The sequence below is a fragment of the Cherax quadricarinatus genome, chromosome 13 (assembly GCF_038502225.1).
Source record: "Cherax quadricarinatus isolate ZL_2023a chromosome 13, ASM3850222v1, whole genome shotgun sequence".
NCBI lineage: Eukaryota > Metazoa > Arthropoda > Malacostraca > Decapoda > Parastacidae > Cherax > Cherax quadricarinatus.
The window spans coordinates 42,356,158-42,379,128 of record NC_091304.1 but is presented as its reverse complement, the minus strand read 5'-3'; the positions used below and the strand labels follow the sequence as shown (position 1 = coordinate 42,379,128).

General features: G+C 39.7%; 1 protein-coding gene across 11 annotated transcripts in view; it reads right to left on the bottom strand.

The window, feature by feature from the left end:
• The window catches only part of LOC128688548 (EEF1A lysine methyltransferase 2), a 332,797-nt gene that overhangs the window by 212,403 nt on the left and 97,423 nt on the right, over window positions 1-22,971 (bottom strand). For 9 of the 11 annotated variants that reach the window (XM_053776392.2, XM_053776398.2, XM_053776393.2 and 6 more), the window contains one exon: window positions 1,982-2,207. In XM_053776392.2, coding sequence (XP_053632367.2) covers window positions 1,982-2,207 — 226 coding nt within the window. The remainder of the gene's footprint in view (window positions 1-1,981; window positions 2,208-22,971) is intronic. The other 2 variants (XM_053776394.2, XM_053776391.2) reach the window with 1 other exon arrangement.

The following is a 22,971-nucleotide window of genomic DNA, read 5'->3' as shown; positions in this document are numbered from 1 at the left end:
AACGTTCCATCCTTATCCGATCGCCATGATGCCCATTGCCTTCGCTACTATGTACGCTCTCATGATCTCCGCAATCCTTCCATTTATAGAATGGTCACTGATATTAGTAGACATTCTTTATTTGTTCGCCGCCCCTGTTTACTCCGTCCCTTCTCTCTTCGCCTTCATTCGCTCTTGTCTTCTCTTCAATTACCACCTTTCTATGTACATGTAGCATCTCACTTTTCCCTACCCCCCTGGGAAGTTCCAGCTGTTCGAGTCTGTTCTTTCTCTCTCCCTTGCTCGAAAGCCCAACTATCTACGGTCGCTTCCCGCTCTCTTTTTCTTGACCACTTTCACTCTCATTCTCATGCCATTGCTGTGTACACAGATGGCTCTAAGTCTTCTGACGGCGTAGGATTCGCAGCAATGTTTCCGGACAGCCTCGTACAAGGGCATTTACTATCTTCGGCTAGTATTTTTACTGCTGAATTGTATGCCATCCTTACAGCACTTATCCATATTGCATCTATGCCTGTGTCATCATTTGTGGTTGTCTCAGACTCCCTTAGTGCTTTACAGGCTATACAGAAATTTGATACACCTCACCCCTTAGTCCTCCGTATCCAACTTTGGCTACGCCGCATCTTTACCAAGCATAAAGATATTGTTTTTTGTTGGGTCCCTGGTCATGTTGACGTACAGGGCAATGAACAGGCAGACACTGCTGCGCGGTCAGCAGTACATGACCTACCAGTTTCATGTAGAGGTATTCCATTTACGGACTATTTTGCTGCAATATCTTCCCAACTTCACACCCGTTGGCAACAACGTTGGTCTACTATACTCGGCAACAAACTTCAACCTATTAAACAGAGTATAGGTTACTGGCCATCTTCTTATCACCAATGTCGAGGTTGGGGGACTACTCTCTCCCGTCTTCGCATTAGCCATACTCTTCTTACTCATGGATATCTCATGGAGAGGCGCCCTGCTCCTCTCTGTGAGAATTGCCAAGTTCCATTATCAGTCAGCCACATTCTGTTGGACTGCCCACTTTATCAACGAGCACGCAGAATTTACCTCCGTCGTCGTCTTCGCTCTGCTGCTCTCTCTTTACCTTCCCTTCTCGCTGATGGACCCACCTTTCAACCAGACTCTCTCATTGACTTTTTGACAACAACTGACTTACTTCACAAATTCTGATACCTTCAGCCCTTTCTACTTCAATCTCTTGCTACCCTCTACCCCCGTACTATCCCCTGCCCCGCTGTTTTCTGTAACCTACTGATCATCCCTCCTCCCTTCTGCCATCCAATACCCTCGCTTCCTTCCCTACCCTGCAGCGCTGTATAGCCCTTGTGGCTTAGCGCTTCTTTTTGATTATAATAATAATAATAATAATACATAAGAGTAAATCTTCTATTTTCTGTGCGAATAAAAATTCAAAATGAAAAGCAAGCGTAATATAAGAGGGGCCTGGAGACATGACTAATGAACAGAGAAAATGTTATTTTGGTGCCAGGAATGTCTGCATTGTTTATTCTGGAGCCTATTTTGAAACTAGCATCATTTGAAATTTGTGTAAAATTGGCCAAATTACAGATTTCTGACCCCTTTATTGGGTAGTTGAAATAGGTATATGGTCGGTTTCTTGTACTCAGTCAACAGAATAGAAGAAATACTAGCAAAATAGACTACTAGACTGGAACAATGGATTGGGCCAAAAATAGGGCGTAAAGTGGGTGAAATCGCCAATGCATAAATATCACTGTTGGATTAAGTGTATTCTAACCTAACCACGCTGTAATACAGCAAAATCACTAATCCAGCACCCTACAGGACCCGATGATGTCGGATTAGTGATAGCCAACCTGTACCTGTACACAGTATTTTGTTCAATGTTTAGAGTGCTTGCAACATTATTTCCACTAATAGATGAGAATATGAATACATATATAATATGCAAATTATAATACAAAATCTGGCAATGATTACTTACAGTCTTCAAAATGGTCCATCAGTTCATCATTTGTCCAGTTGCAAGATGTTATAATCAAGAGACCATTTTCCTTAATGATACGATGAATGGCCTTGATGTATGATAACCTTTTGCCATGAGAATCTTCTGGACAAAGTGATATGGCATCATATGTTCCTTTATCATGGCAGACATCATATTCACTGTCCCTTAAGCCACCTCCATCTTCACTTAGCAAGTCTACCTGCTTTATCAATAAAAATATTTTTTCAGCCTATCAATATTCTTTAATAATAAACTTAAGCTTCAACATTCTTCTAGTCAAAGCCTTACCACTGCAGACTAATTTAAAATCATTTACTCACACCCAAGGTAGCATGAGATAAAAAGGAAGTACATTTATATTACTACTCTACTAATTAGCTGTGACAAACCCACAAACAAAATGAGACAAATACTTAACCTTTAAACCATGGCCTGTGAAGACATTTTACTTAATTTGTGGGCATTTTTTAGTTTACCAAAAAAATTTATGCAGTAAATCTATGTTCAGTGCATAGGTTCCTGAAACTCTGTTTGTAAAATATAATCACACTATACACAGAAAATAATGTACAAAAAACAAAGGTATTTTAAACATCTCATAGTCCCCTTTCTTCAATAAAATTTATATTTTTTGCTAGAGTAATGTACAAGTTAGCTTTGGGTAGCCATACTGTTAAGCAGCAAGGCATGCTTTTTGCATAATGACTTAGCAACGAGGTCACTGAGTGACTTGGTCCTCGGTACATCTGAGCACAATTTTAACTGAATTTATACCTATTTCTTGACCAATAAGTTAAATGATTTCTTCTCTACCATAGGAACAAGTCTAGCTAATAAAATTACTAGCAGCAATACTTGAGCAAGTGCTAATAAAATTCTTAGCAGCAATACAGAATTCTCCAATGCTGCTGGTATCAATGCTGCTGGTATCAATGAATGGGTAGACATATTTCTAAACAATATACATAGACTATATAACAAACACTGTCCCATAAAAACTAAACAGATCACTAATAAAAGACTAAGTTGCCCATGGCTTACTAACACCATCCTAAGATCCATCAATATGTAACATCATTATGAAAAACTATATAGAAGGGGCTTAATAACTAAAGAATTCATCAAACACTAATCAGAAATGAGAGGTGATACTAAAAAGACCTGGAAAACACTCAGATCCTGGGAACCCTCAAACTGAACAGATCTAGTAATATTGTACTAACTGAACCAAACAAACAAACTCCAGCCTATTGATACAGCTAACAAAATAAATGACTTCTTCTCAAACATAGGATCAAATCTCACCAGTAAAATTCCAATTACCAATGCCCGAGTTAATGACTGTCTATATGGAAACATCCCAACATCCCTCTACCTTGCACCAACAGAGCCCACTTAGGTTACCATGAAATGTAACCCAAGTACTACCATTACTATACAAACGGGCAGCTCAAATCCTTTCACCCACCACTGTATTATTCTTTAATAAATCACTAGAAACCAACACACTCCTGGCATCACTCAAAATATCAAGGATAAAACCAATATACAAAGGTGGTGACTCAACAGATGTAAGCAATTACAGTGGTACCTTGACTTATGAATGCCCAAACTTACGAGTTTTCCGAGTTATGAGCCATCGCTCAGTTGTTTTTTTTGCTTTGAGCTGCGAGCCAAAATCTGAGTTACGAGCAAAAAAAATAAATATTTACTGAAAAAAACAAATGTTTACTGAAAATGACATTGGCAAGAACCCCAGCTTAAATGGCACAACGAAAGGTGATTTTGGGACTTGGTACTTATAAAACAATGCTAGTGTGATGTTCTCACTGGGGGTACACCTACCATCCGACTTACGACCGAGCTTGGTCCCGACCAACTGGTCGAAAGTCAAAATGGACGTAAGTTGAACTTTACTACTGAATATCAACATCACATTTTTGTAATGGCTTTATTTTATTGTTTTATTTTGGTATTTCAATTTTTACTTTACTTTTCATGCTGTTAGTACTGTATTTTATACTGTAAGGTTTAGGATAAACATTGTGTACAACACACACAGTTGTTTATTTCCCAGAAATTTGGCATAAAAAACACGGTCGTAAGTCGAGTGGTCGTATGTCGAGCATGTCGTAAGTCGGATGGTAGGTGTACAGTGGACCCCCGGTTCACGTTATTAATCCGTTCCTGAGAGCTCATAGTAAAGCAAAATTATCGGAAAGCGAATCAATTTTCCCCATAAGAAATAATGGAAATCAAATTAATCCGTGCAAGACACCCAAAAGTATGAAAAAAAAAACTTTTACCACATGAAATATTAAGTTTAATGCAATAGAATACAGTAGGGCCCCACTTATACGGCGGGTTAGGTTCCAGGCTGTCACCGGAAAGCAGACATCGCCAGAAGGCAGAACGCCATTTTTTTTCCATTTATAAATGCATATAAATGCCAGACAACAAGTTAACACTAAATTATATTAAGTTAGTAATAGAACCAGGCATTAAAAACACAAAGTAAAATACATTCACAGTAAATTCATTACTTATCTTAAAGTATTTGTAATCTTAATGTAGGGAGAGAGGTGAGTAGTGCTTATTTGTAGGAAGTCAGGTGCAGGTAGCCCAGGTGTAGGTAGCCCTGGCTTCCCGTCTCATACTTAATATACGATATTTAAAACATCCCAGAGAAGTAAAATACACATACAGTACACTCATTATTTACCTTAAAATATGTGTAGTCTTAATATAGGAAGAGAGGTGAGTATTATTTATTTGTAGGGAGTCAGTGTAGGTAGCCGGTAGGTGTAGCCCGCCTGGGCTACACCTACCGACTACCTACACTGTGGCCCAGAGCCATATTATTAACATCGACATAACTTGTTCACTGAATTTAATCATTTCTAACAACTACCTTCAGATGCCATCATAAACGAAGGTAGAAGTAATGAATAATTCATGCCGAAAATTGTAAACAAAAGCGGAGTGAGGGAGTGGCTGGGCCAAATGCAGATCCATACACGTTTTCTCTGATGGCTGAGCAGAGAAAACGTAATGTTGTCCCTCCACCCGGCTACCACACAGGTCCACAAGTATTATTATCAGAGCACACATAAAATATGCAATAAATGCCAGACAACAAGTTTACACTAACTTATATTAAGTTAGCAATAAAAATAGGCATTAAAAACACAATAAAAGGTAAGATACACACAGAGTACACTTATTACTTACCTTAAAATATTAATATTAATAATGTGTGAGAGGTGAGTGGCAGGGAGTTTATTGAATAAAATCAGAATGGCACACCATCATCCTCTAACTTGGCACTTAAATCAAGAGGCTTACGACTTCTCTTTTTATCACAGCTAACCTTAGACGCCATCGTCAATGAGAGCCAACTAGTTAACGAAAGAGTAAACGAGAGAGAGAACAATATACAGAGTTGAGACAATGTAAGAACACAAACTGAACAGGTAGTGGACGATCACTTGGTCAGGCGAAATAAATGTGTATTAATATGTGTCTACTTTTAGTTCATTCACGTCCATTTGTAAGAGTTTGTAAAACATTTACCTCAATATTTTGTATTATAATAATAATTACATCACAATACAAATGCTCTTACATTGTGTACAAGTTGTACAAGTTAGTTCAGAATAAACAAACAGCAACACACCATTTTTAGAGTGAATGAAGGTAATAATAATAATAATAATATTAAATAATAATATTATTAATACTAATAAATTATTATTATTATTATTTATTATAAAAAGCACTAAACCTACAAGGGTCGTGAATTGCTATATATAGAGTAGCTGTATAGCCCTTGTGGCTTAGCGCTTCTTTTTGATTATAATAATAATATATATAAAGTAAAGGCATACGAAAAGAATATTTTTCTACAGGTATCCCTCAGTTTGACTAGAGAAAACGTAATTCTTCCGACACTACCTACACAGCTGCTTTGTAAACAAATCTCATATTTACATCAATTTTTATTCTGTGAGTGTATGTATCATATTTATATGCTATGTAATGGGTTTCATATATAATTTTGAGGAAAATATCATAGATGGATTAATGAAAATGTCTAAATTGATGTAAAATAAGACATTTAGTGTGCCCAAGAATGATTATTATTACATAGTACAGTGGACCCCCGGTTTACGATATTTTTTCATTCCAGAAGTATGTTCAGGTGCCAGTACTGACCGAATTTGTTCACATAAGGAATATTGTGAACTAGATTAGTCCATTTCAGACCCTCAAACATACACGTACAAACGCACTTACATAAATACATTTACTGTACATAATTGGTCGCATTGGGAGGTGATCGTTAAGCGGGGGCCCACTGGCTTCATGAGTAGAGAGAGACTTAGCGATTTTAATGTGTACCTGCACACCAGCACAGTGTGTAAGTATATTTAGGTACAGGTACACTTAAGTATAATTATCAGAGTACATATAAAATATGCAGTAACTTTAAAACACTTGAAATTTTGGAAAGTTTCCTGACATAATAGATATCCCGCTTCACACACGGAGGGCCCGGGTTCGATTCCCGGCGGGTGGAAACATTCAACACGTTTCCTTACACCTGTTGTCCTGTTCACCTAGCAGCAAATAGGTACCTGGGTGTTAGTCGACTGGTGTGGGTCGCATCCTGGGGGACAAGATTAAGGACCCCAATGGAAATAAGTTAGACAGTCCTCGATGACGCACTGACTTTCTTGGGTTATCCTGGGTGGCTAACCCTCCGGGGTTAAAAATCCGAACGAAATCTTATCTTATCTTATCACGGAAAATGTAAACAAACCGGGTGGGGGCGCCGTATTTGAAAGACCGCTTGCCGTATAGCAAATTTTGGTCATAATTTCACATCACCGTATTAGCGGAATGCTGTAAGGCGAAACGCCATAAAGCGGGGCCTTACTGTAATTACAGTAACAATAATAACAATAGAATAATTGACATTTACTTTCAATGAAGATCTGGTGATGATTGATGGGATGGGAGGAGGGGAGAGTGTCGAAGTTTTTAATGTTTAGAAGGGGAATCCCCTTCCATTAGGACTTGAGGGAGCAAGTCCTTTTCCAGGGTTACTTCCCATCTTCTTTTAATGCCACTAGGACCAGCTTGAGAGTCACTGGACTTCTGTTGCACAACATATCTGTCCATAGAGGCCTGTACCTCTCATTTCTTTATGACTTTCCTAAAGTGGTTCACAACATTGTCAGTGTAATAGTCACCAGCACGGCTTGCAATAGCTGTGTTAGGGTGATTTTCATCCACAAAGGTTTGCAGTTCAACCCACTGTGCACACATTTCCTTAATTTTTGAAGTAGGCACAATGGATTCCACAACTTCCCTTCAAAATCATTCTTAATTTCCATACTAATTCTCACCCTTTTTACCACAGGGTTGGCACTAGAAGCTTTCTTGGGGCCCATGGTGACTTATTTTGCAGAAACAAGCACCAAAAACAGTGATAATATGGATAATATGGAATGTACCGAATGTATTCTTAGATGCGCGCACACTGGCTGGCTTGTAAACACTGGCGTACACGGGGCAGTTCAGGCCACACATGGACACGTCTCGTACGAATCGTATCGCATACCGGGTTTTGTAATGGGAACCGAGGCAAATTTTTTGCAATATAATGCTTCGGATACCGGATTTATCGGATACCGATGACTTCACGAATCAGGGGTCCACTGTAATTGTATAATTATCTTTAGTTATTCTACAAAAAAATAAAGTTGCAAAGTCTGTGACATATGCAAAATATCTTGCCATTTACTCCCACATAAATCCCAAAATATTTGTATTACAGTGGACCCCTGGTTATCAGCCGCAATCCATTCCTGAAGGTCGGCTGATAACCGAAATGGCTGATAATGGAATTAATATTTCCCATAAGAATTAATGAAAATAAAATTAATTTGTTCCCAACAAAAATATTCACAAAAAAAAATTATTTTTTTTTACAATTATGTAAGTATTACATACCTTTATTGAAGGCTAATGCTGCCTTCTGGAAGACAGGAAGGAGGAAAGAGGGAGGAGTTAGTGTTTGGAAGAGGAATCCCCCTCCATGAAGACTTTAGGTAGTAATGCTTTCTCTGGGGTTACTTCCCTTCTCTGTCTTTTAATGCCACTAGAACCAGCTTGAGAGTCACTGGACCCCTGTCTCACAAAATAACTCTCCAGAGTGCTCTGTTTCTGGCGACTCTTTAAGATTTCCCTGAAGTGGGACAGGGTTTTGTCACAAAACATGTTGCAGATATGGCTTGTTTCAGCTTTGTCAGGGTGGTGTTTCTTATTTCACAGTTGTACTGCAAGAAAAACCACTAAAAACAATGGTAAACTTATTCATATGCCTACTACATACACAGAACAATACATGCAAATATAAACCCCCCACTCAAACTTTTCCTCACCAACCTAAACAGGACACATGACCACACCACAAGACATAGATCTCTTTTTGATATAACTCGTGTCCATATCACAGTGTAAAAACTCTATGCACATAAAGGGCCCCAAAATATGGAGTTCATTACCAGAAGATATTAAAGTAACCCAGTCTGAAAATCAAATTAAGACTCTTCTCAAAAGCCACTTAATCACCCTAGACTAAATGCTAAATACTCAGTACACATTTACTCACCTATGTACTCCCACATCATAACTGAAACAATCACATTGAACCTTTTATCCATTGTTGACAGGAGTATAATTGAATCATTGTTTTTCACAAAAGCATTTTAGAACATAAATACAGTGGTCCCTCGCTTTTCGTAGTTCTCGGCAATCGTAAATTTCGGAAATCATAGGGATATTTTCGTATAAACATGGGCTCGCTTTTCATAGGTTGACTTGCGAGTCGTAGTTCATCTGGGACACGTACCCACGGCATGAGCCGTGGCGGCAGCCAGTCTGGCATTGTTTACCAGTGAGCGAAATATTTCATAATATGTATTCCATTTATTTTAGTGCTTGCAAGTATTAAATAAGCTACCATGGCTCCAAAGAAAGCTCCTAGTGCCAAGCCTGTGGTAAAGAAGGTGAGAAATACGATTGAATTTAAGAAAACCATCATTGAACAATATGAAAGTGGTACAAGTGTGGCCGAACTGGGGAGTTCCATGGGGTTGGATGTGAGTTTGGAGGATGTGGAAGACCACAACGAAGAGCTCACCACTGAGGAGCTGCAAGAGCTTCAGCAGGAACAGCAACAGATCGCAGCTCAGAATCTTGCTGCAGAGGAGGAGGAAGAGAGATGGAAGAAGGTGCCTTCTTCAGAAATTAAAGAGATTTTTACTATGTGGGGTAAGATGGAAAGCTTTATGGAGAAACATCACCCTAACAAGGTTGTTGCAAGCCATGTTGGCAACATGTACAGTGACAAAGTCTTGGGCCATTTTAGGGAAGTGTTAAAGAGACGCCAGAAACAGAGCTCTCTGGACAGTTATTTTGCGAGACAGGACTCCAGTGACTCTCAAGGTGGTCCTAGTGGCATTAAGAAACAGAGAAGAGAAGCAACCCCAGAAAAGCAAATGGTACCTGAGGTGTTGATGGAAGGGGATTCCCCTTCCAAACTATAAACAATCCAATCTCTCTACTCCTCCAGTCTCCCATGCACTAAGAAGAATCTCCAATAAAGGTAAGTGTTATGCTGTTAATGTTTCATTCATCATTTCCCATTGTATTGTTTATGTACTACATGTATATTTCATGTAAAAAAATTTTTTGTTTTAATACTTCTGGGTGTCAGGAATGGATTAATTGTATTTACATTATTTCTTATGGGGAAAATTGATTCGCAAATCGTAAATTTCGTTTATAGTAGCTCCTCCAGGAACGGATTAATTACGAAAAACGAGGGACTACTGTACGTATATCTTTGTATTATACAAATTTTGATTCATTTATAATTAATATTCTACTGTACAACTATGAAATAATTACTTTCCTACTGTACCACTATGACATACTACTGTTTAGTATTAAGTAGAATGTAAGCCAATAATGTTAAGTTGGCCCATAATGCCTAGGCATAATAGAGGCTCTCTTTGCATTGCAACCCACTATTGTATATACACAATCTCAATGTACTGTTTGCAAAGACATTAATTAAATAAATAAATAAATAAATAGATGTATGAGCAGAAGCCTCCTCAGCCACCAAGAGACAAAGCCAAACTGAAGCGCAAGCTGCCCCAGCCGGCGGATGGACGCGTCCAAAACCGCCGATAACCGGGCGCCAAAAAACCCGCCGATAACCGAGCTGGCCGATAACCAAACCGGCCGATAACCGGGGGTCCACTGTATTTCCAATATTCCACCAGCCAATTGTAGAACGATCATTTTTTTATGATTCCTGTAAATATTATTGCATTTACTTCAATAATAAATGGTGGGCTTCATGAAATAAGTCAACTTACTTCTGAGATATTCATATATCACTGCACTAGTAATCTAGTGCAGTTAGCCTCTCAAAAACTCCATTTTCTCTTACCCAGGACCAAAGAACACATTATAGGAAGGAGAAGTAATGGTTTTATATGCTCGGACTGGTCCTGGACACTCACGATGTTATGACCTATTTTATTCATTCTAGAGTACATATCATATTTCTGTGTTATTTTTATTATTTTTATTATCACACTGGCCGATTCCCACCAAGGCAGGGTGGCCCGAAAAAGAAAAACTTTCACCATCATTCACTCCATCACTGTCTTGCCAGAAGGGTGCTTTACACTACAGTTTTTAAACTGCAACATTAACACCCCTCCTTCAGAGTGCATTTATATTGTTTATTATGTCATAAAGATCAATTCTGATAAATAAATAAGCCATAGAGTTGATATTAGCATTGTATTAAAGTATTTTCTCCAGCCCCAAGGGTGGTTTTTTGGGGGTTGTAACGGATTAATGACATTTCAATTAATTTCAATGAGGAAAATTGATTTGATATACGAGCAAATTGAGTTATGAGCTCAGTCACGGAACGAATTAAACCTGTAAGTCAAGGTACCACTATATAAGCCAATATCAAACCTACCTTTACTTTCCAAAATCTTCAAGAAGCTCATACACAAAATATTATACTTCTTCAAACATCACAAAGCATCCTTAACCCTTTCACTGTTGGCGCCATAATATTACGGCTTGCAAGCCAGTGTTGGTGCCGTAGTATTATGCCAAAATTCTAGTGGCTTCAAATCTAGTGGGAGAAAGCTGGGAGACCTACATGTGAGAGAATGGGTCTGCATGGTCAGTGTGCACAGTATGAAAAAATCAGGGAGCCAGTGGTGCATTATGGGAAAGCCATTTCAGTAATAATTATTTACTATGCCTTGCAGTAAGAAATATCTCACTCCCTGGCAAATTAGGACTCTTCTCTTTTCAAATGTTAGTTCTAACACAAATGGAAGTGTCAGTGAAGATGAATTTCATGGTTTTGAGGAGTTTGTGACTGAAAGCAATGCCCAGGATACCAGAAATAGTGCTGAAAACCCAGATGACCCTAAACCTTCACCCTCTGGTGCTGTTGTACCTCTGGTTCAGTTGTACCAGGGCAAAAGAGGAAACTCGTATTTCTCCATGTCCAGAACTGAGATGTGAGCAGTGTTGATGATAGTGATTGGAATTTACAAGTACTTGATGACAATTCCAGTAGTGGCAGTGAAGAGGAATATTCTCCAGTGAAGCATCAATATATATGATGCTACATGCATTCTGGTAGTGTGCCATATGCTTAATTCTAAGGGGAAGGAGTACATCTTGGAGTACATCCTGCGGCCCTACACCAGGAACAGATAGTGAAAATGACGATGATATTGTTACAACTGGGATGGATAATATGCATGCAGCATCAGGTGGTGGTGGTGCCATGCACCATGTGACACCTCATGCTGGTAGTCACACCACCAACTCGGCACAACCACAACAAAGGCCACCCACGCACCACAGCAACCTGCACCATCACAACCTCCACAACCACAACCACCTGTCAATATCTAGTACCCACCAGCAGACTGCATATGGGATTGGCAGCAAGGTGCTAATTTTGTTGCTAATCCCCATCACTTTCATGAAATTTAACGTGAAATATGGCCATCTTGTACACTTGGTAACAATGCTACTGAACTACAATGTTTCAAGTTATTCTTTAATGAACCCTTGATGGAAATTATTGTCAGGGAAAGCAACACATACTTCGATTACACCATGGCAAACACAATTATTTCACCAAGATCAATTGTCCGCGCTCATGATCTTCATGTTTCTTCTACTTATAGGATGGCCTTAGACATTAGTAAAAGCCCATTGTTTGTTCAGTGTGCCTGTTTACTTCGACCGTTTTTTCTTCGTCTTCACTCACTCCAATCTTCTCTCTAGTTGCCTCCCTTGTATGTTCATTTAGCAACTGCTCTTTCCTTTCCCCCTTGGGAAGTTCGAACAGTTCATGTCTGTTCTCCTCCACTACCATGTGCCAAAGCTTACCTGCCTACGACTGCTTCTCCCTCTTTTTATCTTGATCACTTCTGGTCACATGCTCATGCCATCGCTGTTTATACGGATGGTTCTAAATCTTCGGACAGTGTTGGGTTCACAGCAGTATTCCCTGACGATGTTGTCCGAGTCATTTGTTAGTTTCAGCTAGTATTTTTACTGCCATCCTCACAGCGCTTCTTCATATTACATATGTCTCCTTCAATATTTGTGATCATTTCAGATTCCCTCATTAAACAATTTGATTCCCCCTCATCCATTAGTCCTTTGTATTCAACTATGGTTGCACTGTGTGGCTAGCAATGACAAAGACGTTGTTTTCTGTTGGGTCCCTGGACACGTTGATGTGTAGGGCAATGAACAAACAGATGCTGCTGCGCAGTCAGTGGTACATGATCTTCCAGTTTCCTATAGGAGTATTTCGTTCAGAGATTATTTTCCAGTCATCTCAGCCTGTCTTCACAGCTGTTGGCAACAACAGTGGTCAGGCATGCATCATAGCAAATTGCACTCTATTACACCATTTTTAGGTTTGTGGCCATCTTACCACCATTGCCATTCTCAGGAGACTGCTCTCCTGGCTCTGCATTGGCCATACATGCCTTACCCATGGGTATCTTGTGGAACAGCGTCCTATTCCTCTCTGAGAGGTTTGTCAGGTCCCTATTTCGGTTCTTCACTTTCTTATCAATGGCCTGGTTTACCAGCAAGCTCACAGGATTTACCTCCAATGCCGCTGCCACCCTACCACTCTTACTTTATCTTCCCTTCTTACAGTTGGCCCTGCCTTTGACTTACAATCACTTTTTGACTTTTTGTCAGCAACTGCTTTACTGTTAGAGCTTTGACACAGCCCTTGGCGTCCCTTCCAGCCCTTTTCTCCCCTCATCTCTGATTCCCTCTCCAGCCAGCTGTTTATAGCCTCAGTGCACTTTTCTGCTCCACAGGAGGAGGCCTGGTCTCAGACCGGGCCGCGGGGGCGTTGACCCCCGGAACTCTCTCCAGGTAAACTCCAGGTAAACAGCGCTGTATGACCCTTGTCAGTTTAGTGCTTTCTTTGATTATAATAATAATCACCAAGATCATGCTTACACCAGTGGAAGGAGACAACTGTAGCTGAGATGTATCTGTTCTTTGCCACAATAATGCTTATGCCATATGTGTATAAGCACACTGTAACATCATACTGGTCAAAAGACCACCTAATTTCAACCCCAGCTTTCAGTGATATAATACCAGCCAATCGATTTCTGCTACTGTTACACATGCTACACTTCTTAGATAAAATCAGGCCTGACAGAAACGACAGGTTATAGTATAAGATCAGGAATGTGTTTATGTATCTGAAACAAAAGTTCTGTATGTATTTTTATCCCCGCAGGAAGCTTGTTATTAATGAGTCTTTGATTCTGACCATATGACCTATTTCTGCACTACAAATCATTGATTTTATTCGACTTGATCGGATTAATAAATTGTATGACTACATACAGTATCTACCTACCTACCTGGAGGTTATTCCGGGGATCAACGCCCCCGCAGCCCGGTCCACAACCAGGCCTCCCGGTGGATCAGGGCCTGATCAACCAGGCTGTTACTGCTGGCCGCACGCAGTCCAACGTATGAACCACAGCCCGGCTGATCCGGCACTGACTTTAGGTATCTGTCCAGCTCTCTCTTGAAGGCAGCCAGGGGTTTATTGGTAATTCCCCTTATGCTTGGTGGGAGGCTGTTGAACAGTCTTGGGCCCTGGACACTTATGGTGTTTTCTCTTAGTCTACCAATGGCGCCCCTACTTTTAACTGGGGGTATTTTGCATCGCCTGCCCAGTCTTTTACTTTCGTAGGGAATGATTTGTGTGTGCAGATTCGGGACCATTCCTTCCAGGATTTTCCAAGTGTAGATTATGATATATCTCTCTCTCCTGCATTCCAATGAGTACAAGGCAAGTGCTTCCAAGCGTTCCCAGTAGTTAAGGTGCTTGACAGAACTTATACGTGCAGTAAAAGTTCTCTGTACACTCTCTAGATCTGCAATTTCACCTGCTTTGAATGGAGATGTTAATGTACAGCAGTATTCCAGCCTAGAGAGAACGAGTGATTTGAAAAGGATCATCACTGGCTTGGCATCTCTCGTTTTGAACATTCTCATTATCCATCCTATCATTTTCTTTGCACTTGTGATTGTGGCACTGTTGTGATCCTTGAAACTGATATCCTCAGACATTACTACTCCCAGGTCCCTTACATCATTTTTTGCTCTACTGTATGGCCAGAGTTTGTAGTACACTGTTCTAGTTATTATCCCCTCCAGTTTTCCATAACAGAGTAGTTGAAATTTGTCCTCATTGAACATCACATTGTTTTCCATTGCCCACTGGAAAACTCTGTTTATATCTTCTTGGAGGTTAAATGTGTCCTCAATAGATGACAGCCTCATGCAGATCCTACCGACCTCATGCAGATCCTACTGACTCATGCAAAGCAGGTCCATGCCCCCCCCCCAGCCTAGAACAATGACCACCTAGTCAGGTCACTTCCACCGCTAGTCAGGTCCAATTCACACCCACCCACACCCACTCATGTATTTATCCAGCCTATTTTTAAAACTACACAACATCTTAGAGTCTATGATGGTACTCGGGAGTTTGTTCCACTCATCCACAACTCTATTACCAAACCAATGCTTTCCTATATCATCCCTGAATCTGAACTTTTCCAACTTGAAGCCATTGCTGCGAGTCCTGTCTTGGCTGGATATTTTCAGCACGCTATTTACATCCCCTTTATTTATTCCTCTTTTCCATTTATACACCTCAATCATTTTTTTTTTTTTTTTTTTTTTCAACAAGTCGGCCGTCTCCCACCGAGGCAGGGTGACCCAAAAAAGAAAGAAAATCCCCAAAAAGAAAATACTTTCACCATCATTCAACACTTTCACCACACTCGCACACTCAATCATATTCCCCCTAATTCTACACCTTTCTAGAGAGTGCAGATTCAGGGCCCTCAGTCTGTCCTCATAGGGAAGATTTCTGATACATGGGATCAACTATGTCATCCTCCTCTGTATGTTTTCCAGTGCATTTATATCCATTCTGTAATATGGTGACCAGAACTGTGCAGCATAATCTAAATGAGGCCTAACCAAGGATATACAGAGTTGAAGAACAACCTGAGGACTACTATTATTTATACTTCTTGATATGAAGCCAAGGATTCTGTTAGCTTTATTGCAAACACTTATGCACTGTTGTCTTGGTTTCAGATTACTGCTAGCCAGAACTCCTAAATCCTTTTCGCAATCATTAGTATTAAGATCTACACTATTCAGTTTACAAGTGGCATGGTTATTGTCCTGTCCAACATTTAGCACTTTGCATTTGTCTATATTAAACTGCATCTGCCACTTCTCCGACCACTGCATCAGTCTATTCAAATCATCCTGGAGTGCACTAATGTCCTCAAGAGAATGAATTGGACGGCCTATTTTGGTGTCATCAGCAAATTTGCTTATGTCGCTATTTATTCCCTCATCTATATCATTTATGTAAATTGTGAACAACAAGGGGCCCAACACTGACCCCTGTGGAACACAGCTTGTGATGTGCCTCCATTCTGATTTCTCCCCATTTATGCAAACTCTTTGCTGCCTGTTTGTCAACCACGCCTCTACCCAGGAAAAAATTTCTCCTCCTATTCTGTGTGCCTTGAGTTTCCTCAAAAGTCTCTGATGTAGAACTCTATCGAAAGCCTTACTGAAATCCATATACACAATATCATATTCATTACCATGATCTACTTCCTCAAACACTGGGCTGGGGGCTGAGCCTGGGCCAGCACCAGCCCAGTGTTTGTGCTGTGACTAGGGGATGAGTCTGGTTTAGCACTATGTGAGTGACTAGATAGTTTTGAGTCATCTGCTGTGGTATGAGCATTCTGCATTTTTTGATTCACTCCTATCTCTTTCTCCCATATTTTATATATATTTTGGTAGACTATCCAAGAGGTCATCTTTGTTTTCTTGATTATTTTTGTCATTTATTTCTCTCCTTAGTACCTTTCTGATACCTGCCCAAATTTCTATATCTTTATTGCACAACCAGTAACATCTTGCTAGTTCGAGGTCATTTTTTGAGGCTGTATTTAGTCTAGTACAAGAGATATGATGTTTGAAAGAGCAGAGGATGCATGTGATTCTGGATTTCCTTCCAAGGATTATTTTACATGTCCCACAGGTATGCTATACTAACATTCTGTATGCCACGGAAGAAAACTGATTTCCACTTTACCTTTCTCTTACTGGTGCCAGTAATATGCAAGATTTATTTATACGAACAAAGTTTGTGGCATGTGGGTGGTGGGTGTTGGGTGGGTGGGTGGGTGGGTGGGTGGTGGGTGTAGGGTGGGTGGGTGGGTGTAGGGTGGGTGGGTGAGTGTAGGGTGGGTGGGTGAGTGTAGGGTGGGTGGGTGGGTGTAGGGTGGGTGGGTGGGTGTAGGGTGGGTGGTGGGTGTAGGGTGGGTGATGGGTGTAGGGTTGATCATTTTCTTATACATTGTAATGCTACAAATTTGTACAACTATAATGCTTCATAATTGAAATGTTCAAATTTCATTGTTTAAAATACTCATTTGTACTTCATGTTGTAAATTGTTTATTTTAATTTTTACAACTGAATCTATCATTGCTTAGTTAATCTTAAGTTAATTTTAAGCTGCCCATAATGCTCTGCATAAAAGGGGCTTTTGGCATGTACACCCAACTACTATAATTCCTTGTACAACTATGTATCATGTCCAAATAAAAATTATTATTATTATTATTATTATGTCAGAGAATCTCACGTTCAAATACCACAACAATGTATCTACCTCATCTGTTAGGAAAATGATAGGATGGATAACGAGAACCTTCAAAACTAGGGACGCCAAGCCCATGATGATTCTCCTCAAATCGCTTGTTCTCTCTAGGCTGGAATACTGCGGTACACTAACTGCCCCCTTTAAAGCTGATGACATTGCAGACCTGGAGAGTGTACAAAGAACTTTCCTGGCACACATAAGTATGATAAGGCACCTGAATTACTGGGAATGGTTGAAGGTCCTTGATCTGTATTCCCTGGAACACAAGCGAGAGAGATATATGATAATATGTATACCCTTGGAAGGTCTGGAGGGATTGGTACCAAACCTGCACACAAAACAAAAGGCTAGGCAGGAGATGCAACATTCCCCCAATGAAAAGCTGGGGCGCCACGAGAATAGTGAGAGACAACACAATAAGTGTCCGGGGCCCAAGACTGTTCAACTGCCTCCCAGCATACATAAGGGAGGATTACCAACAGACCCCTGGCTGTCTTTAACCCTTTGACTGTCGCAAGCCCCTTTCTGAAACTGTCATTCTATGTCGCAAAATTTTTGGAAAAAAAAAAAAAAATTTCTTATGAAATGACAGAGAATCTTTTCCCGATGGTAATGACACCAAAAGTACGAAATTTGGTCGAAAATTCATGGAATTACGCTCCCGCGAAGTTAGTGGTCTTGGCAACATATATGCATCTGCGATTTCGCTGATGCATATATGTTTTTGGCCAATTCCGTTGTTCCGGTTGACCAAACTCACAGCTATTTCTTTAGAACTCCATTTTTTCTATCAGTTGAGTACAAAAAATCGCCCATTTACCATTTGAACTACCCAATAAAGTGGTTAGAAATTGGCAATTTGGCCAATTTCACGCAAATTAAAAAAGATGCCAATTTCAAAATAGGGTCCAGAATAAACGATGTAGACATTCTTGGCACTAAAATAACATATCCTCTGTTCATTAGTCATGTCTCTAGACCCCTCTTATATTACTATTGCTTTCTATTTTAATTTTTTATTCATTCAAAAAATACAAAATTTACTGTTATGCAGACTAATGCATTATTGTAAAAATGGTATAAATAATATCAGTGCACTAGTGAAAGAATATTAGACTCCCCAGTTGACGTGCATTGGACGTGTGGTGTGATTTGCTTACTCTTGAACATCAGTAAAAATCGAACATTTCTGCTACTTTGAGCTCAATTTCAATTCAATTCAATTCAATTCAAGTTTATTCTCTATAAGGGTTACAATGTAGGGTTTACAGGTTTTGGGTATTGTGTGGTTTACATGTTATAAAATACTAATTACAGAGGGGGCCACTAGGACACCTAGCCTGGCAAGGCATTTCAAGCAGACTTAGATTAATTCTTAACATTAAATCCTTACAGGTTATGGTAATAAGGCTAAGTGACTACATCATAATTTGTGAGTTTAGCAATGTGAATGCTTTTGTTTTGGCACAATACAAAGTGTCTATATTGGAGTATCATAGGCAAACTTATGACTAGTTAGGATTTATTATTTTAAGATTAAGATTAGTATTTCTGGGTTTATAGTCAGTGGGTGAGTGAGTGTAATTGTGAATCACCAAGTGGTTTTCATGTAGTTAGTTGTCGAGGTGGATCAGGGAGATAAGATGTTTTCTAACTATAATTTTGAAAGTGATGAATGTGTCTGCAGTTCTAGAGTTTTCAGGTAGGGTGTTCCAGATTTTAGGTCCTTTGAAATACATTGAATTTTTGTAAAGGTTTAGTCGAACACGTGGAATGTCATAGAGATGTTTGTGTCTGGTGTTATGCCTGTGGATCCTGTCACAACTAACAAGAAAGCATTTTAGGTCAAGGTTAATATTGGAATTTAAGGTCCTGTAGATATAGATTGCACAGTAGTAAGTGTGGATGTTCTGAAAAGGGAGTAAGTTTAGATCTATGAAGAGTAAGGGGGTGTGTTGCCAGGGATGGGATTTAGTGATTATTCTTACTGCGGCTTTGGGTCATTACTGGCTATAGGTGTGTTGTTGCAGTTGAACCCCATGCACAGATAGCATAGGTGAGGTATGAATATATAAGTGAATGGTATAGTGTGAGAAGGGCAGTTTGCAGCATGTAGTATCGTATCTTGCAGAGGATCCCCACCGTTTTGGATATTTTTTTTATGTGTTGGATATGGGTGCTGAAATTTAGGTTGTTGTCGAGGTATAGGCCAAGGAATTTGCCCTCATTATGTCTGGCAATTAGAGTGTTGTCGATCTTAATGTTAAGTTGTGCAACATCTGCTCTGCTACCAAACATAATATAGTAGGTTTTGCCAGTGTTAAGTGTAAGTTTATTGGCTGTCATCCAAGTCGATATTTTGAGCAGCTCCTCGTTAACAATGGTGTTGAGGGTGGCAAGATTAGGGTGGGAGATGACATAAGTCGTGTCGTCAGCAAAGAGAATGGGTTTCAGGTGTTGGGATATGTTTGGAAGATCAATGATGTAAATGAGGAAGAGCAGGGGTCCAAGGACACTTTCCTGCGGAACTCCAGTATCAAGTGGCCGTATTGATGAGGCTGTGTCTTTAATGGTGACATACTGATACCTATTAGAAAGGTAGGATTTAAAATATGCAAGCGCATGGCCTCTTATACCATAGTGGTCAAGTTTGTGGAGTAGGATGCCATGGTCTACAGTGTCAAACGCTTTTCTTAGGTCAATAAAAATTCCTAGCGGATATTCCTTTTTTTCCAATGCTATGTAAAGCAGGTCTAGCATTTTTATAATTGCATCATTAGTGCTTCTATTTTTCCTGAATCCAAATTGGCAGGGGTTGAGTATGTTTTGTGACATTATAAATGAATATAGTCTCCTGTGCACGAGTTTCTCAAAGATTTTGGATAGCAATGGTAAGTTTGATATTGGCCTATAGTTGTTTACGTCTGTAGGATCACCACCTTTATGTATTGGTGTAACCCTTGCTGTCTTGAGTAGTGTCGGGAAAGTGGTAGTTTCTAGTGACTTGTTAAAAAGTAATGTAATAGCATGTGAAAGGACATGGGCCGCTCGCTTGTACAATAATGGTGGGACGTGTGACAGATTCCCCAAGTTATTTTTAAGTGACTTTATGATCGCGATAACTTCCGTGGGCTCAGTTGGTACAAGATAGAAGGAATTTGGGAAATTCCCATCTAGGTAGTCCCCAGCATGGGCATTGGTACGTGGGATTTTACTGGCGAGATTAGATCCTATGTTTGAGAAGAAGTTGTTTATCTTGTTAGCTGTATCAGTGGGATGCAGTGGTGTTTCATGAGGTTTAGTTAGAACAATATTCTTGTTTTTTTTCAGTTTGTGGGTCCCCAGAATCTGGGAAAGTGTTTTCCAGGTCTTTTTTATATCTCCTCTTGTGTCAGTGAATCTGCTGGAGTAGTACAGTTGTTTGGCTTTCTTTATTAATTTGGTGAGAACTGTTGAATATTGTTTAAGAATATCTTTGTGTATTAAGCCCTGTCTATATTGCTTTTCATATTGGTGTTTCTTATCAATGGATTTCAGAATGCTGCTGGTTAGCCATGGGCAACCAAACCATTCATTCGTGATCTGTTTCATTTTTATAGGACAATGTTTGTTGTATAGTCTAAGTATTTTGTTAAGAAAAATGTCTGTCCAATCGTCAATACCATTGGCATTGCAGAATTCTGTAGGCCAGTCAACAGTCTCTAGGTCTGCTGTGAAATTCCTTATTGAGGCCTCATCATGGAGTCTAAATAAAACTTTGCTGTATTCGAGTGGTGGCTTACTAATGTTTGTTAAGAGGAAGGTTGGGTAGTGGTCAGTAGTGCTGTCTGTGATTTATCCCTGATTTAAGGGGGGCTAGTACATTGGTCCATATGTGGTCTATTATGGTTGCACTTGTCTCAGTCAGCCTGGTTGGTTTAGTTATTGTTGGTATGAGAAGTGTGTTGTTCATATTGTTGATGAAATCAGTTAGTCTGATCATCTGGTAGGCCAAGGTTGATATTGAAGTCTCCAGCTAAGAGAAGGTGGTGCTTGTTCATTTGTCTGTTTGTTATTAGTGACTTTAGATTCTCACTGAAGTTTGGGATGTTTGTGTGGGGTATCCGGTACATGGCACCGATTGTTATAGGCATCTTGAGGTTTTTTACAGTAAAATTAGCAAAAATGTATTCCCCATATTCATCACTAAAGCAATTAGTGCTAATACAAGATAGTTGGTTAGAGTAATAGATTGCAGTACCACCCCCAACTTGGTATGGTCTGCAGTTGTGGATTGCTGTGTATCCTGGTAGAGGGCAGATATCAATTGTGTCGTGCTTAAGCCAGGTCTCAGTAAGAATAATGCAGAAGAAGGGTGTCTTTAGTGACTCAAGGAGTGCCAGGAGGTCATCATAGTGTTTGCTTAACCCTTTGAGGGTCGACAGGCCCTCTCCGAAACTCGTTCTCAGTGTCGGCCAAATTTCAAAAAAAAAAAAAAAAAAATTTTCTTATGAAAAAATAGTTTTTTTTTTTCTAAACATTATAGGCTAAACAAAAAAATTTTACCGTCAATACTTACCGAGATATGGAGGCGTGAAGTTTGCCAAAATAGAACAAGATCTGGTAACATCGCCGACTGCCGTCACCCGGTATTTTTCTATTTACTTTTTTATGTACTATTTTCAATTATTTTTCAATTTTTCTTTTTCTGAGTAACTTTTATGGCCTCTGAGGCCAACATGATCAGTATTTTGTAAGTTATTTCTTTTTCAACACTACACAATAAGGGCGTAAGCACTGTTGTCATTATTTTGTTTATAGAAAATATTTACACAAACAAACGATATGAAATGTTGTTTATTACTATTTTTCTATATTTTATATACACATATACAGTCACAGGGAATGTTTCTAGAAGTTCTGCAGCCTGTGGAACTCTTTGAAACATGGTGTCATGCACAGTGGTGTTTTACATTCCTCACACATAAAACGAGTGTCTCTGTGTTGTTGTGGGCGTTTTTTTGTATGTGAACAGACGTAACACCTCTTCTGAGCCTTTTTCTTGAAAGCAGTAGCAGGCACTTTTACCAGGAAGTGATCACCATGCTTCAGACGAGCAGGTAGTTGTTGATAATTTGGTGGGCGGTCAATTGCAGGTGCTGTTCCTTGGTACTTGAATACTATTTGTCTGATGACAGACAAACAGAATTCGCCGTACTGTGGTTTGTTTCTGGTCCTCATCTTATACATATTATAAGCATTGAGCATGGAAATGTCCAGAAGATGGAAAAAGAGTTTTATGTACCACTTATAACTCTTGCGAACACAATCAGCAAACCCAATCTGCATGTCACATTTGCCCACTGAACGCATGTTGAAGGAGTAATCAATCACAGCTGCAGGTTTTAGAATGGGTTCATTGCTCTCTCTATGCTGCCTGCCACTGTCTGCCATTTCATTAGGGTGAACTGATGACAACAGTGTGACATCTCGTTTGTCATGCCACCGAAATGCCATGATGTCATTGGCAGCAAACGCCTGCACCTCACCTCTACGAGTGCCAGCGTCAAACCTGGGCATATGTTTCCGATTTGC